At 38.6% G+C, this 17,980-nt stretch overlaps 1 protein-coding gene and 1 long non-coding RNA gene across 2 annotated transcripts; both read left to right on the forward strand.

Annotated features, from left to right (window-relative positions):
* The first annotated feature begins 2,191 nt into the window (after positions 1 to 2,191).
* On the forward strand, positions 2,192 to 3,745 carry LOC113709952 (nuclear intron maturase 1, mitochondrial-like). Its single transcript, XM_027232796.1, has one exon. It carries the CDS (start codon positions 2,192 to 2,194, stop codon positions 3,743 to 3,745), a length of 1,554 nt encoding a protein of 517 aa, XP_027088597.1.
* Positions 3,746 to 14,998: 11,253 nt separating this feature from the next.
* Positions 14,999 to 16,264, forward strand: LOC113709612 (uncharacterized). Its single transcript, XR_003452756.2, has 3 exons — positions 14,999 to 15,038; positions 15,148 to 15,223; positions 16,114 to 16,264. It is a non-coding gene; the product is annotated as an uncharacterized lncRNA (long non-coding RNA).
* Positions 16,265 to 17,980: the final 1,716 nt, after the last annotated feature.

Raw genomic sequence — 17,980 nt, forward strand, 5'->3', positions numbered from 1 at the left:
GGGCTTAGGGTGCTCTGTTCGGGAGTTCCTATGGGAGGGCTCCAGAATCTCTATCTGTTCGCGTGTGAGCTCCTTCCGCACCCGCTTCGGTCAAGGATTAGGGCTTCCCGTTCTAGATTCCGACGGCCCAGTTCTATCCGTCTTCCGTGCCTTGGGCCCCTGGCCACGATGGTTTTCGGACCGGTTTTTGAGGTAGTTCATAATTGCTTCGAAAGTAGGCAGATTCGCCGCCACCGTTTGCACCAGTTGTATGGGCGGGATCCGCGAGAGCTCAGTCCCCTCGTTCTCCGGAATTGGGTCTTGACGAGGGTGTTGAGGGTCACTTTGCTCATTCCCCTTCGACCCATCAACGTTCCTCTGAGATCTAGTCCTCGGCATGTTTTCGCAAGAGAAAAATTTCGTTCCCACAGACGCCGCCAATTGATGCTACTACCGGAGCAAGACCCGAACTGTACCGCGCGAGCTAGGCGAACTGGGTAGGAACGGGCTGATGAAAGAGAGAGGGAGACGCGTACGAACTGACCTGCGAAGAGAGGTGAACGGCGGGGCTGGTTCCTCGGCGACGCTCCGACGGTCAAGTCAGCGAAAGCTTTTTTATCAGAATAACAATATAGAGCACTGTAGATAGCGTACCTTATCTTGCCCCATTATGTTGTATTTATAGAGTTCTGGGTAGTAGTTTCCTTATAGGACTATGAGTCCTGGTAGAGAGGGAGTATTTCTAGGGCTCCATCTGTTAGCTCCGACAAGTTCGGGCGCCGCGGCCCATCAGGCCCATCCAGTTAGGAGACGGCGCCCTTGCACGAACTGTCCTCATGTTTGCCTGAGCTGACCTGCCCGACTTGCCGGGTCCTCTTGCTCGAACTGACACGTGGGTGGGTCCCACTACACTCGCTATTCCTTGTTCGCGTATCGCCTCCAACAACCTTGAAGTTATATTAAGGTTTATTCCCCTTCTCCCACTCTGCCAATAGATTGAAGGGCTTTGCCCTAGAATTTGTCTTCTATTTTTCAACTAGAGAGTGGTTTCGACATAGAAATATGACATTTAGATGTAACTAATAGTTTTTGGAAGAGTGACACAAATCTAGTTCGCGTGGGCATCAATTGTCGTTAACCCAGGTAAATTTCATACATTTTCTACTTTACTTAATATCACAGGGGAGTTACGTAGCTATTTTTGAAGCATAGTGGGGCTGCTTGCCTTTTTGCAAAACCACACTGTAGTTCACCCCTTTTAAATTGATTCCCGGCTACTTTGTGCTTGGATTTTTGCGGATTCAAGAATTTTGTCTACTTTTTGTGAAGTTTTAAGGTGGGAAGATTCTTGGTATCCTAGGTTGACAAATGGGTTTCATAGCATTTTTCTATTTTCCTTGCTTAATACTTTTGGGATGGAAATATATTGTCGTGAAAAGTCAAGTTTGATGTTAAATTGTCAAAATTGCAGTCGAAAATTGATCGTGAAACCTTTTCCTTGGTTGTCAGTTATATCATGGAGATGGGGAAGAAGAAGATGGTATTTAGGTGTAATAGTTAATGAGTACTTTAGGAATTGCAATAGAATTTTCTATTGACTTTACCGAAACTCAAACAATCAACGTTGTTGGATTAGCAGTAGGGGTGCATGTGTTATAAATTTCTCAAGCGAAAGGTCTTTTTGTAGTTTTGCTAAAATTGAGAGTTTGTTTGGTTATTTGGCTAAATCTCAAGCAAAATAAATGTAATTAACCCTATAACAAAATTACAAACGACACTTCTATTACTTATTTATTTCTTTATTTCTTTAATTTCCCTACATTAAATGTTAGACTTGTAGATTTGGAAAACTCAAAATTCTTGATTTGTAAATAACATCAGTGCTATCAGTGCTATTAGTATTTAAAGGATGATTACTATTTATGATTAAGATACTAACACTTCAAAGATATCTAGCTAATTTAAAAAACACCAAAACATTTTTATAGAGTATTTGTGTTACGGTGTACAATTTTAATTCTATATGAATTCAAATTTTAGGTAATTTCTTAATTATTCAAACAAAGAATTTGGGATTTCAAATGAATTACGTATCAATTCTATGCCTTTCCCAAACAAAAAAAAATATCAATTATTTGAAATTCCAGTTCTACAAAATTTCTATTCCAATTCAATTCTAATTTTATAGAACAAACGCAGCCTTAGTATTTTCATGCGTATTCACCATATCCTCTTACTGAGAACAAAACTCAAACACCTCACCTACAAACACATAATCCCCCTTATCTGCTCGCTCTCTTACCTCAATCCTCAGTCTCAGGTGTCCCAGCAGCAGCAGCCTTCTTCTCTACGGCGACAACAAGATCCATACTCCCTCCTAAAAGAAGAACCGATTCAAGTCCTCTCAGACCTCTGGGTCAAAACGTTCTCCCAACGCCAACAACCAAAGCCCTTCACCAACCTCATTGGTTTCCTCTCAAAATTCGATCTCTGGGTCCTCGCTTACCGGAGAACTTGCGCCCACGTAAGCGGCACATTCCCACCTCGTAATACTCTTCACTTGGATGTTCTGTGCGACGTGTTGTCACTGAGAAACGCCGTGGTTCGTAACAAGTTTTCATGGAACTGCAAGACGCATCAGTTTATTCGTGGCCCCAATGAAAAACCCCTCACCAAGTTACTCTCGAGACGCCAACTGAACCCAATTTTGACGTCCAAGAATCCACCGTTTCAAGATCGTGTTGTGCAGGAGGTACTCTTCATGATTCTGGAACCCATTTTTGATCCATGGTTTTCATCCAAATCACATGCTTTTAGGCCTGGGAGGAATGCGCATACGGTTATTAGGACTCTTAGGAGTAACTTTGCAGGATACTTGTGGTTTTTGAGGGGTGATTTAAGTCCAATTCTTGATGAGGTTGATGTGAATGTGGTAATGCGATGCATTGAAAATGCTGTGAAAGATAAGAAAGTTCTGAACTTGATAAAATCTGGGTTAAAAGGTGCTTTAAATAATGGTTTAACTGATGTTGAATGTGAAGGGAAAATGAAGAAGAGCAAGAGGAAAAAAGGGCGGACAAAGAAGAGAATCTTGAGTGAGAATGAGCCAAAGCCAGGCCTGTATTGGTTGAGAACGTTTTTCAATTTTGCTCCTGAGGAGGCTGCAAAGGTGCCGAACTATGGATATTGCGGGATACTTAGTCCTTTGATGGCTAATGTGTGTCTGAATGAGCTTGATCAAATGATGGAAGAGAAGATAATTGAGTTCTTTAAGCCCTGTGAACAAGATTCCATATGGAAGTACTCGATAGACGATGGCTATCATAACCCTTATTGGCCGGAGTTCGTTCCATCTGGTGGGAAGGAGAAGACGAGGAAGATGGATTACGTTAGATTTGGGGGTCATTTTCTGATTGGGATTCGGGGAACTAGAGATGAAGCAGTGGGAATTAGGAAGGATATAATTGAGTTTTGTGAAAACAATTTTGGCATAAGGCTAGACAATTCCAAATTTGAGATTGAGCATATTACTAGGGGAATTGATTTTTTGGATCACACACTGTGTCGTAGGATCATATATCCTACTCTTCGTTACAATGGGACAGGTGGAAAGATAGTCAGTGAGAAAGGTGTAGGAACTCTGCTTTCAGTCATAGCTAGTTTACAGCAGTGCATTCGTCAATTTAGAAGGCTCGAATTTGTGAAAGGTTGTAACGCCCCGAGGCAGAAGAAAAGGGAAAAATGGCTGGTGAATAGTATTTTGTGAGGAATCCGGCCAGAAGCCGTGCAAATTCCTTATATTTTTCTTAAAATTCCCTTTTCTTTGATAAATACCACTTTATAATGGCCCTACTACTCAATCACCCCACAATAAGTGCCAATGAACCTAGAAAATAGGGTTTCACACTTCGGTTTCAAGATTTGAGCAAATTAGGGTTTTCGCGATTTTTCCGCCGGATGAATTTTCGGGACGGAGCAAGGATCAAATTTGGTGATTAAAAGTGACTTTTAAGTGAAAAATAATATGTGAGTAGTAGCAATGATATAAGGTTAGTGAATGGGAAGTAAAAACCCTAGTACGTGAGTTTTTAAGAAAAACGGCGCGAACCGGCGGGTCCCGCGCATTACCGATTGAACGCACCACTTGACCACCATTTTTCTTACCAAACAAGTTTATTGACTTGTGAGCAAAATATCTTCTTAAATTGCAGCAGCTTTGACCGAAATTTGTGGCTCAAATGCAAGGAAGGAAAGATAAAATTTTTGTGGTTAAGGTTAAGCCAAGTGTTGGCCAAACTTGTGGTTAGAATTAATTCTTACCTTTCTACCTTCTTATAAGACAAACTTAGCTTAATTATTTTCTGCATCTTGGCCGAGTAAGAAGAGAGAAAAAAGGGAGAGCAAGAGTTCACCATTTTCTTCTTGATTTGCTTCAACCCAAGTAACAAATCCAATTCTAAACCGATTAAAGTACTAAGTGTGAGTTGGGAAGCTTGAGGAACCAAGAAATATCAAAGGGGGTGAAGGATCACTCTATCAAGCCTTGCTTTTGAGGTACCAACATTTGATCATGATCTTTGTTGCTTTGAATCTTGCTTTAAGATGTGTTTTAGCTTAAGTTTTGGCTTGATTTCATGATTATGCAAGTGGGTGTGATGAATTTGGAAGTTTTCCCCTTTTATATGATAAACTAGGGCTTGAGGAATTTCTGCCCAATTTGTTGTATGATGCTTGTATGTTGGAATTAAGGTTGTATAAGGTGTTTTGGTAGTGATTAGAACAAGAAAATTGAGAAAGTTCCATTGATTACAAAAAATTCAAGAATCTGGAAAATTTTCCCCAACATTCTGTCCGAATTTGTAACCCTATGTTATAGGCCGAATTGGCCTTAGGTCAAAGAATGAAAGTTGTAGAGAATGGTATTTTTTAGGTGCCTACAAACTTTCAACTCATTCGGAGCAACGTAGGTCATGAAAAGTCCAAAATACCCTTACTGGTTTAAGTTTTTCCCCAGCAGTCCGTGTGATCAGTTTGTCCATTTTATCACATTTTTTGACTAGGATCCGTACTGATTTAGTTTTTTCTAAAACATGAAAGTTGTAGTATTCTGACTTAGCTTTCAAATTCCTCTAAGAACACCAGAATTGGACTTTTGTAGCCTGAGATATGTCCATTACAGTGTAATGCGGTTAAACAGCCGACAAAGTGGATTTTGGTTCTGTAATTTGAGGATTTGACTAAGTTACATTAGAAAATGGACTAAGTGACCTTCATGAACATTGTAGCCCTGAGTCTTAGCTTCGAAACGGCATAGGTTGCGCCTCAATCCGATAAGCGTAGCCTCGGATATGTTATTTCCGAATCCATACGTCAAATCTGTCTTTTGCTAAATTGAATTTCTGCACTTGCTATTATTGTGAATCTTGATCTTATGATATTGTGAGCCTATGGAACGGCTCTTGACATGAATTGCTGATATATGTGATGTTGAGTTTTGGTTGAGGAAAAATAATGAAGCCTAAATGGCTGGAAAATTAGGTAAACACAAAGGGCATTCTGCCCGAATTTTTACTCGAGAACTAGAAAACTATATTTGCAACTTGAGTGAAGGTTAAGTGATTACCACTTGAACTAGCGAGAACTTTTGCTACTTTGTTATCGATGGTTATACGTTAAAAACCTAAACGAACTTGTACTCTTGAGGAAAAGATATAATGGCCAATGTAAACTTGTATTTCCTTGTACTTTCAACTCAAGTATTGTTTCCAAGTATATATGCTACAAAAACCTTATGATTTGAAAAGCGAGCAAGTGTTTCACGAATGCCTTTCAAATGAATTTCAATTGGTTGATTCTTATGAACGGAACGTTTAAGTTTCAAATCTTACTCGTGTTTCAAAGTTCTCAAATCGGATTTTTATCGCAGATCTGGACTCCAAATCTGGAGTATAATTGAACGTGACTACTTCAGGCACTATAGTTTGAGTGAGTGATCCCTCAACTATTTCCAAAGTTACTTTTGAACTAATTCTTGCATTTATTACTCCATTGCATATCATTTGGGTTTGGGTGTATGCCATGACATAATTTGGCTCCAATGAGTTCCTGGAAAGTCTTGTGCTTAGAACCAATGTCTCCACTATTGTTTACACATTCTTTGGAGTACGATGGCTCCTTACTTCTGTTTCATGGTTACCTGATCTAAACGAGCATTGGATATTTAAGTACAAGAACTTCACTGGCTCACATGAGCAATAAATGAACATTTGATTACTGCATCATGACATCATATCAATGCTTTATTGTGAAATATACTTGGCTGTTGATTTCACTGGTCACTCGCTGAGCTTCTAGCTCACCCCCTATTATCTTCTTCTCCCCACAGGGATCGAAGTAAAGGAAGAACTTGTTTTTGGATCTTTGTGTGGCTGGATGGCGTACATCTTGTATAGTTTAGTTTTAGTTTTGGTTTGTGTACTTTTGGGCTTGTATAAATATTTGGAATTGAATCGGATGTAAATCTACATTTTACGCTTAGAACTAGTTTCCGCTTCGCTTATGATATGTAATTTTGAAGAATTGGATGTATTATTTGAGTTGTACCTTGTAATTTACTTGAGAAATGTAGTAAGTGAGTGAGTCCCGGCGAGAGCTGGGCAGGCGGTCCGCTAAACCCTTTGGTTCGCCTTAGGGGGAGGTAGGGTCGTTACAAATGGTATCAGAGCTTAGGCTTCAGATCTTTGTAGTGTATCCTAGGCTTAAAGTTTAGGATGCCGGACTGTGGGATTGGTTTGTACGTTCAGTGCTCTTTTGGAGCGTCAGTTGTGACTCTTGAAAATGGTACACGTAAGATATGACTTGATGAGCTTCGTTTAAAACCATATGGTCTGAGTCGTGAAGTTTCTTAGTTTGAATTCTTGTACTTGTGTACCTGATATTTTTCCTGAGGAAATGCTCGTGAATTTTAGATGGAATATGGTTTAACGTACGATGATGTGAATAGAAATTATGATTGACTTTGAGATAAGTTGTAATGGCACAGGTTAGAGCGCAGAAGATTTTGTCTTGTACTCAAGACTTAACTGAATGAGGAAATTGAAATAATGACTTGGACTTGTCCAATAAGTGTTGGCTTGGGTTTTGATACATTATGGTGGTGGCTGGATTGTTGAGAAAATTTTTGATTTTGCAACCTTCATCTAGTCTTCTTGTTTGATTAAGGATGGCACCACCCGATTTGTAAGTGTTGGGATTTGAACTACTTGAACTGCCGGAAACTGACTAGGCTGAGTTCACTTGAGACTTGAGCATTGTTTAGGCAAGTGTGCTTTTACGTACACTTAGTGGTTGTGATTTGACTGAATATATGGTATTTCATTTACGCATGAGCAAGTAGTTTGGTTTGTATACGACCTGTAAGTAGACTTGAATTTGAATCGGCTAGTGTACCCTTACATACACTGGATAGACCTGACCTAACTGAAAATAGGGTATCTCTTTTACTCTTGAGCAAGTATCTTGATTTATATATGATATGTATGTGGATTTGAGTTTGATGACTGCTTGAGAGTGTGAATTACTGGGCACAAGCTAGGCGAGTGAGTTTCTACTCATACCCGTGTTCCTTGAACCTGAAATAATTGACCCTGCTTTTGAACCGATATACTTGAACCCTGCTTTTGACTCTGTTTCTGAACATTTTCGTACTTGTTTGGTTGTAGACCGGCTACTACTCCTCTGTAGCGGTTGAACTGAACCTCTCTGATGAGGTATAGCCTGTTGTGTTTGTAACAGCCCCACTTTCCCCTAAGGCGAACCAAAGGGGTGAGCGGACTGCCTGCCCAGCTCTCGTCAGGACTCACGATGCAGACTAGAACTATCTATAGCGATCCGGAACTTACGAACGAGCGTAAACGAGTCAAAATGGTAAAATAACCCAAAATTTTAAAAAAAGAAATCCGAAGTCGGCCATGAATAGTGACCGACCCGTCAGAACCCAACCGAAATAGCCAACAAACATTCACATCTGAACTTTAGCGTTTACAAATCAAAATGACATACAAAAGTTTTCAAAAGTTAATATATACACATGGTTTGCCAAATCAAAAGAGAAAACGCCCCAAAAGTACACTTAGGGTTTTAATACATGAGCTATACAAAAGATATGTTCAACTAGCTCAATTTGGCAGCCATTTGTCAAATCCAGACCAAAAGGGTTTATTTTCCTGTAAGGAAAACAAAAGGAACGGAAAGGGGTGAGCTTGCGCTCAATGAGGTACCAAACAGATAGCATTAAAATCATGGCATTTCACATTTAACAAATCAGATACACATGTCAGATGTAAAGCAAAGGAACCAATGATTCAAATCAGAAGGATACGGGTGGCTCTCAGGAGCCAAATTTCCAGCGCAATACTTGATCCAAACCGGTTGACTCTCCGTCAACGTATATAGAACCAATGCGTCCGTAGACCCCTCTTATCACCGAATTCCGTCCACCAAACACCCCTTTACCGGGCCCGCTCACCTCAAACGAACAAAATGGTAATACTCGAGTATACCCGGAATCAAGGGTCTCAATACCCAAAATCCCCGAACAGACTACCGTGGTTCGTTATCTAATCGTCCAGGCCCTTGCCGGCCCGACTCGAATAACTTAGCCACAGGATTGAGCTCATAGGTCATAGAAATCCGAACAGATGCAGACACAGATAACAGATTCAAATTTTGCATAGTAAATTGGCATATGAACAGACTAGAGAACGAGTGTGATAAAGTACACCCTCGTCTCGAACAAATAAACAGATTGCAGAGCAGAAATCAAGTTAAATAGCAATGGAGGGGAGTGGTACACTCACCGGCTCAACTTCAAAAGTTTTTACTTCAGATTGGCCTTAATCGCCAAGAAACCCTAAAATAATCAAAATAAACCAATTGAAGGTTTCATATCCAAAATCGAGTAAACGGAATGCACAAGTGAGGCTCGACTACACGTCGTACGCCTTGCCCAAAAATACTAATGCAAGGGTGCAAAAACATGATTTTCTTGGAAACAAAAGATAACATGAAGACCTAGGGTCAACAACCCAAAAGCCCTTCATTTCCACCAAAAGGCAAATCCAACTTAAAAGAACCAAACGGCCTAGAAAATCGGGCAGCACTTCCCCTAAATTTCTTACTTTTCCAGCCATTAAGGCTTCATTATTTCCTCAAATCAGCCCCATCATTTCACACCAAAGGTCATCTCATTTCCCAAAAGCCGTACAGGGCTCAAAGTGGTACAAGTACAAAAGTTAGCTAGGAAACAACCAAAATGAAAGCAAGCCCTAAGAGAGACTCGATGACGAGTCATAAAACAATGCTGAACACAACCCCAATAGGGTCTCATATGCATAAATAAGCATGATAGCAAACCAGAAATTAGAAATAGCATTAGTCTTGGCCCCAAATAGAAAACTGTTTTGCCCTTATTTTGCGGTAATGGCGTCAAATTCACTACGATTATCGGATGGGGGTGTAAGACCCACCGTTTCAAAGCCAAGAAACAGAGATACAACAATGTAGAAGGTCACTCAATCCAGTTCCTAACACAACTAGGTCAAATATGCAAAATACTATACCAGAATTCCCAAAACAGGTTTGCAAATCACACAAAACTGTAATTACTATAACTCAGTCTATACAAGTCCAAATGCCGAAATTCCAAAGGCATATGATAGCTAAGACATCCAGTAACATTTCATCAGAAGACACCAACTTCAAAATCCAAACCAAATCCAAATAAAAATAGGCAATTACTATCGCAGTTCCGCACATTCTGTTCACCAAAAACAGCAACAGTAAAAACGGCATAACTCTCTCTATACTACTCCAAATGCCCTGAAATTTTGCAGGCACTTCATACTCACCAATACCTACAACTTTCATGTTTTGAGCAAATTCCAATTCGGCCACTAGCTATGACCTAACATTTCGGACAGAATAGGGGTTCATGAACCCTAACTTTTCACAATTCACTTCAAATCCAAAATTGGTTGCATTTATCAACAATTCACACCCACTAGAGTCAAAGCCCCTTATTACCAACCATCAAAAACAACCATACCATCAAAATCATATGAAACCAGAAAATTCATCATAAAATGGAAAACTTCACTAAATCAAGCCAAACCAAGAAATAAATCATATATTCCAACACTCAAGCCACTTCTAAGCATACTATAACCATCATTAGGTGTAGTAGAGGTTCAAGCATCACTTACCAAGTATCAAGAGATGTAGAGAGGTGTTGGCCACCTTAGAGCTTCAAACAAACTTCACTAATACCCTTACTATCACTAGAAGGAAAGATTGTATGGAGTAAAAACTAAGTTAAACACTTGATTTGGTGGATTTGGACAAGTTGGAAGCTTGAAATGTTGAAGAATTTTCTTCCTTCTTGCAAGTGAGAGGTTCGGCCACAATGAGAAGAAAAATGGTGAATTTTGTGATTTTTTTGAGATATATAATCCTTTGGTCCAAAAAGTCAAAAATGTGAATAGTATTTCTTAAGTCAACTCCAATGATCTTGTGACACTTGTCACTATCATAAATGCATTCCTATCCTTTCTTTTCTCTCTCTCATCAATCAAATCTCACTCTCTACTTATCTCTTAACGCCCGATAAATTTTTCACAGTATCCGAAACTTAACCTTATTGGCCGAATTTTTCCGAACTTTTCGCACTAGTGGGTCCCACATCCAATAGATAATCTTAATTTTCTAAAAATTCACCAATGCTAGAAAAAACATCTAAAAACTATAATTGCTCATAAAATTCACCAGGAAAATATTTCTAAGCCAGAAAATGAAAAAAAATTATGTAATTAAGAGGTAATAAACCCTAGGAAAAATATTAGGGTTTTACGGGTTCTCACAGTGTTACCAAGCACCGCCATTCTTTTGGCGAGGCATACCTGTTGTGTTTCAAAGCACCATCAGGGATGAAATTCTTGAACTGAACCTCTTTGATGAGGTATTGCCTGTTGTGTTACCAAGCACCGCCATTCTTTTGGCGAGGCATACCTGTTGTGTTTCAAAGCACCATCAGGGATGAAATTCTTGAACTGAACCTCTTTGATGAGGTATTGCCTGTTGTGTTACCAAGCACCGCCATTCTTTTGGCGAGGCATACCTGTTGTGTTTCAAAGCACCATCAGGGATGAAACTTTGACTTGAGGCTCTCTGGTGAAGTTTAGCCGTTGTGCTAACTTGTTGTGTTATAAAGCACCACCACGGCCAATTTCTTGAGCTAAGATCCTCTGGTGAAGTTTAGCCGTTGTGCTAACTTGTTGTGTTATAAAGCACCACCAAGGATGAAATTTTGACCTGAGGTTCTTTGGCGAGGTATAGCCGTTGTGCTAACCTGTTGTGTTGTCCAGCACCGCCATGGACAAAATCTTGCATCTGAGGCTCTGGTGAAGTATAGCTGAGTGCTAGCTTGTTGTGTTATAAAGCACCACCGGGGGTAATTTCTGACCTGAGATATCGTTATGTCCTGAATTGTTTTTCCAAATACCAGGGACTTTAAGTCCGATTTCGAGCCCTTTTTGTATATGTATCCAGTTACTCGTCTGACTATCAATTGGATCAAGATTATTTGATAAGTTGGATTGGAGTACTTTTAGTACTTGATTGTAATGAGTGATTCTTAGTATGTGATTGACCTTTGAGATATTTGATCTGATTAGTATTTGATTATGATAAGCGAGATTGAAATGATTCATAATACGTGATCGACTTTCGAGAACTATTTTGATCTGATTAGTACAAGTTGGAATGTCGAGGACGACATTCTTTTAAGGAGGGGAGTTGTAACGCCCCGAGGCAGAAGAAAAGGGAAAAATGGCTGGTGAATAGTATTTTGTGAGGAATCCGGCCAGAAGCCGTGCAAATTCCTTATATTTTTCTTAAAATTCCCTTTTCTTTGATAAATACCACTTTATACTGGCCCTACTACTCAATCACCCCACAATAAGTGCCAATGAACCTAGAAAATAGGGTTTCACACTTCGGTTTCAAGATTTGAGCAAATTAGGGTTTTCGCGATTTTTCCGCCGGATGAATTTTCGGGACGGAGCAAGGATCAAATTTGGTGATTAAAAGTGACTTTTAAGTGAAAAATAATATGTGAGTAGTAGCAATGATATAAGGTTAGTGAATGGGAAGTAAAAACCCTAGTACGTGAGTTTTTAAGAAAAACGGCGCGAACCGGCGGGTCCCGCGCATTACCGATTGAACGCACCACTTGACCACCATTTTTCTTACCAAACAAGTTTATTGACTTGTGAGCAAAATATCTTCTTAAATTGCAGCAGCTTTGACCGAAATTTGTGGCTCAAATGCAAGGAAGGAAAGAGAAAATTTTTGTGGTTAAGGTTAAGCCAAGTGTTGGCCAAACTTGTGGTTAGAATTAATTCTTACCTTTCTACCTTCTTATAAGACAAACTTAGCTTAATTATTTTCTGCATCTTGGCCGAGTAAGAAGAGAGAAAAAAGGGAGAGCAAGAGTTCACCATTTTCTTCTTGATTTGCTTCAACCCAAGTAACAAATCCAATTCTAAACCGATTAAAGTACTAAGTATGAGTTGGGAAGCTTGAGGAACCAAGAAATATCAAAGGGGGTGAAGGATCACTCTATCAAGCCTTGCTTTTGAGGTACCAACATTTGATCATGATCTTTGTTGCTTTGAATCTTGCTTTAAGATGTGTTTTAGCTTAAGTTTTGGCTTGATTTCATGATTATGCAAGTGGGTGTGATGAATTTGGAAGTTTTCCCCTTTTATATGATAAACTAGGGCTTGAGGAATTTCTGCCCAATTTGTTGTATGATGCTTGTATGTTGGAATTAAGGTTGTATAAGGTGTTTTGGTAGTGATTAGAACAAGAAAATTGAGAAAGTTCCATTGATTACAAAAAATTCAAGAATCTGGAAAATTTTCCCCAACATTCTGTCCGAATTTGTAACCCTATGTTATAGGCCGAATTGGCCTTAGGTCAAAGAATGAAAGTTGTAGAGAATGGTATTTTATAGGTGCCTACAAACTTTCAGTTCAATCGGAGCAACGTAGGTCATGAAAAGTCCAAAATACCCTTACTGGTTTAAGTTTTTCCCCAGCAGTCCGTGTGATCAGTTTGTCCATTTTATCACGTTTTTTGACTAGGATCCGTACTGATTTAGTTTTTTTCTAAAACATGAAAGTTGTAGTATTCTGACTTAGCTTTCAAATTCCTCTAAGAACACCAGAATTGGACTTTTGTAGCCTGAGATATGTCCATTACAGTGTAATGCGGTTAAACAGCCGACAAAGTGGATTTTGGTTCTGTAATTTGAGGATTTGACTAAGTTACATTAGAAAATGGACTAAGTGACCTTCATGAACATTGTAGCCCTGAGTCTTAGCTTCGAAACGGCATAGGTTGCGCCTCAATCCGATAAGCGTAGCCTCGGATATGTTATTTCCGCATCCATACGTCAAATCTGTCTTTTGCTAAATTGAATTTCTGCACTTGCTATTATTGTGAATCTTGATCTTATGATATTGTGAGCCTATGGAACGGCTCTTGACATGAATTGCTGATATATGTGATGTTGAGTTTTGGTTGAGGAAAAATAATGAAGCCTAAATGGCTGGAAAATTAGGTAAACACAAAGGGCATTCTGCCCGAATTTTTACTCGAGAACTAGAAAACTATATTTGCAACTTGAGTGAAGGTTAAGTGATTACCACTTGAACTAGCGAGAACTTTTGCTACTTTGTTATCGATGGTTATACGTTAAAAACCTAAACGAACTTGTACTCTTGAGGAAAAGATATAATGGCCAATGTAAACTTGTATTTCCTTGTACTTTCAACTCAAGTATTGTTTCCAAGTATATATGCTACAAAAACCTTATGATTTGAAAAGCGAGCAAGTGTTTCACGAATGCCTTTCAAATGAATTTCAATTGGTTGATTCTTATGAACGGAACGTTTAAGTTTCAAATCTTACTCGTGTTTCAAAGTTCTCAAATCGGATTTTTATCGCAGATCTGGACTCCAAATCTGGAGTATAATTGAACGTGACTGCTTCAGGCACTATAGTTTGAGTGAGTGATCCCTCAACTATTTCCAAAGTTACTTTTGAACTAATTCTTGCATTTATTACTCCATTGCATATCATTTGGGTTTGGGTGTATGCCATGACATAATTTGGCTCCAATGAGTTCCTGGAAAGTCTTGTGCTTAGAACCAATGTCTCCACTATTGTTTACACATTCTTTGGAGTACGATGGCTCCTTACTTCTGTTTCATGGTTACCTGATCTAAACGAGCATTGGATATTTAAGTACAAGAACTTCACTGGCTCACATGAGCAATAAATGAACATTTGATTACTGCATCATGACATCATATCAATGCTTTATTGTGAAATATACTTGGCTGTTGATTTCACTGGTCACTCGCTGAGCTTCTAGCTCACCCCCTATTATCTTCTTCTCCCCACAGGGATCGAAGTAAAGGAAGAACTTGTTTTTGGATCTTTGTGTGGCTGGATGGCGTACATCTTGTATAGTTTAGTTTTAGTTTTGGTTTGTGTACTTTTGGGCTTGTATAAATATTTGGAATTGAATCGGATGTAAATCTACATTTTACGCTTAGAACTAGTTTCCGCTTCGCTTATGATATGTAATTTTGAAGAATTGGATGTATTATTTGAGTTGTACCTTGTAATTTACTTGAGAAATGTAGTAAGTGAGTGAGTCCCGGCGAGAGCTGGGCAGGCGGTCCGCTAAACCCTTTGGTTCGCCTTAGGGGGAGGTAGGGTCGTTAGAAATGGTATCAGAGCTTAGGCTTCAGATCTTTGTAGTGTATCCTAGGCTTAAAGTTTAGGATGCCGGACTGTGGGACTGGACTGTGTGGACTGGACTGTTAATTATGTGAGTTGTCGTAGCTGTTCACATACCAAGTGAAGGTTAGTATTGCTAGATGTACAGAAGTGAGATGATTCTTTGATAAAAGTGCCCAATCAAATGGAAGGTAATTAGTTTAAGGAAGTTGACTGTCTATAATACATATACAGATTTCGAATGTATACTCATGAATATATTGATATCCTTGTATAACTCGCTAGTGCTCTTTTCAACAGTCTGAAAAAGAATCTGAGAGCGAAGTGACAGGCTTATCTTACCTACTCAAACATTCTGTGCATCCAACTGCCAAGGGTAAGAGTTCAGCGATTGATATGTTACATATGTACACTACTGGTTGTTAGTCACCAATATTTTCAGAATGTTACATAAATTTTGGGTGTTTGTCTCCACAAGTATGCAACTTCCTTGACACAGTTATATGAAAACTTATATTTGCTCAACAGTTTCCAGAATTCTTCTAGTAGCATTACCCGCATGCTTAAGAAAAATTTTGATAACCTGGTTTTGCATGGAGTCCTGTAGTTGTACGTGGTGCCTGGTGTTGTAGGTGCTGCTTGTAGAATTTGTAGCTTTTTGAGTACTAACAGTTTATGATGTCTATTATTTATGTCTGTGGGTTTGGGAGACAACTTACACAATGTCATCAGTAATGTTGCTTCAAATTGCTATATAGAAATAAGGCAAAAGTTTAAGGGAACAACAACAACAATAAAATAAGTTGTTTAGAAGAAACATAATTGAAAGTGAACTTTTTGTTCAATATATGAAGCAAATCCTTTAACAAAAATTTACTTTATTATGCATATGCCTATATCTTTCCTTTGTTTGAGCAACTTGGGGATATTGTTATTGCCCAAAGGATAGGTATATTATTCCATGCATACAATTTGTGTCCACTTTCCAGTTATAAAGCTAATTGTTTGTGTTGTTTATACCCTTAATCGGTTATTGGCAATTCTTGAGACCGCCACAGATTAGTTAAATTTTCACTGTACGTGCACTTATGTACAGAAAGACAGCCTGCATTTCTTTACCTCTAAGCTGAGGGAAAGCACATTAAGCATGTGCTGAATGTTTTGCATTTTCAAATTTAGAATTATTCTGTTCTTGTGAATACATTTTTGTATGGGTATGTGAAGAAATCTTGAAGTTCTTAGACTCAAGACAAAATGATGGCCCAGGTTTTATTCTTTTCCACCGGTGACCAAATTCCCTAAAAGCAGCAGTTGTTGCTGCTGTTAGTTGTTGTGAATGTGTTGTTCCAGTTGGCTGGCCTCTCTTTTCAGGTATATTTAGCACTTGATCCCTTTAAAGTGTTCCTAATCTATACAATCTAGCTGTACAGTTTTCTCTTTTTGTACGCTTAGAATATTTGTTCTGTTGTGTACACTGATTTCTTGTGGGAATAGATCAATCATAAAACTGAATTAAATTAGCTTTACTTCTGAGAACTAAAGTTAGTATTGGAATAAAAAAATTGGTATCAATAATACTGCTGGCTTCTTTGGGAATTTATGGATACTAAAATTTGTAACTGAGCTTATTAGTCCACTTTGATGTTAAATTGGTTGCTGTGCAAAAGGATATTGTAGATTCAGGTAAAATGGCATTTGTTCTTGTTTGAACCCCAAAAAACCCAAAATAAATAAATAAATTAAACTCAACCCTGGAACAAGATGTCTAATTATTCCTACATCTATGTGATCAGTTTTTTGCTGCCTCTAATGTGTTGATCTCCTTTTCTATTATAATCTGGTTCATCACGGATGGGAATGTATGATTGAGTTCACGATTAACTGCTTTGATTTCTCACTTGATATATGGTTGAATAATCTACTTTCAATTGTTCAAAATCTGAGCAGTAAAATTTGATGAAACACATAATTCTAGATGCAAATTGGTTTTTTTCTGTTTTCCTATTCTGATCTGTTCTGTAATAAAGTGCTGCCATATTCCATATGAAGGATAAGAAGAAGCATGTTTTGCAGTTTTGGAAGAGTATTCCATCCTCCATATTCTCAATGAATTGTATTACTTTTGAAGTTTTGGTGCAGGAAAGGTAAATGCAGCTTGATATAGCTAAGCTTTCTCCTTCCAATAGGAACTTCTTTCAATCTAACTGATTAAGTGGATTTCTATTCGAGTTCTTCCTTTTTGTGTATACTACACAATCTGTGGTAAGTAGGAAGTATGATTTGTCGCATTGGTTGGGTACATCTCTTCCTATACTAGACCATGGAGCAGGAATGGTGAGTTATTTCTCAGCAATTATATTCAACATTTATAACATACTAGTTTCTGCTATGAACCTTGGACACGTCATGATAATGTTGATAGCCATCTAGGTACTCATATGAACTTGAAGTTGGTGATCCCACTATGCTACTCTCCAGTTCTTCCTTTTTGGATATACTGCATCATCTATAGTAAGTATGATTTGTGGTGTTAGTGGGGTACATATCTTCCTAGACTAGACCATGGAGCAGGAATGGTGAGTTATTTCTCAGCAATTATATTCAACATTTATAAATTATAGTTGACATTTTTAACTTACTAGCTTCTGCTATTAACTTCAGTCACTTCATGATAATGTTTATAGCCGTCTAGGTACTCGTATGAACTTGAACTTGGTGACACCAATATGCTACACTCAAGACCCCAAGCTTGACCTCGATGGGTATAGGTTAATGGTCTCCTTACCAACCCTGCTTCATCTCTCTACTTAGAATAGCATAATATACCAAATTCCTTTTATCTACTGGTTTTCTTCATTGTTTGTTCTGTATTTCATATTATCATCATAAAACCTGTTCTACTGGATTTTCTAAAGAAAGCCTGTGAGATTTCTTTGGACTTGCATTTCTTTAGACTAAAAGGTGTCCTGACATGTAATTGGAGGACTTTTAATGTATTCTTACACTAAGACAAGGATGCTTCACAATGATTTAACTTAATCTTGGGTGCTGGCAGGCAAAGGAAACATGCACAAACTTTTTCTTGTTTTGTGTAAGGTAATTCTTTGAGTTTCGGTATGTGACTGTTAATCCT

This window comes from Coffea arabica, chromosome 9e (genome assembly GCF_036785885.1).
Source record: "Coffea arabica cultivar ET-39 chromosome 9e, Coffea Arabica ET-39 HiFi, whole genome shotgun sequence".
NCBI classification, from domain to species: domain Eukaryota; kingdom Viridiplantae; phylum Streptophyta; class Magnoliopsida; order Gentianales; family Rubiaceae; genus Coffea; species Coffea arabica.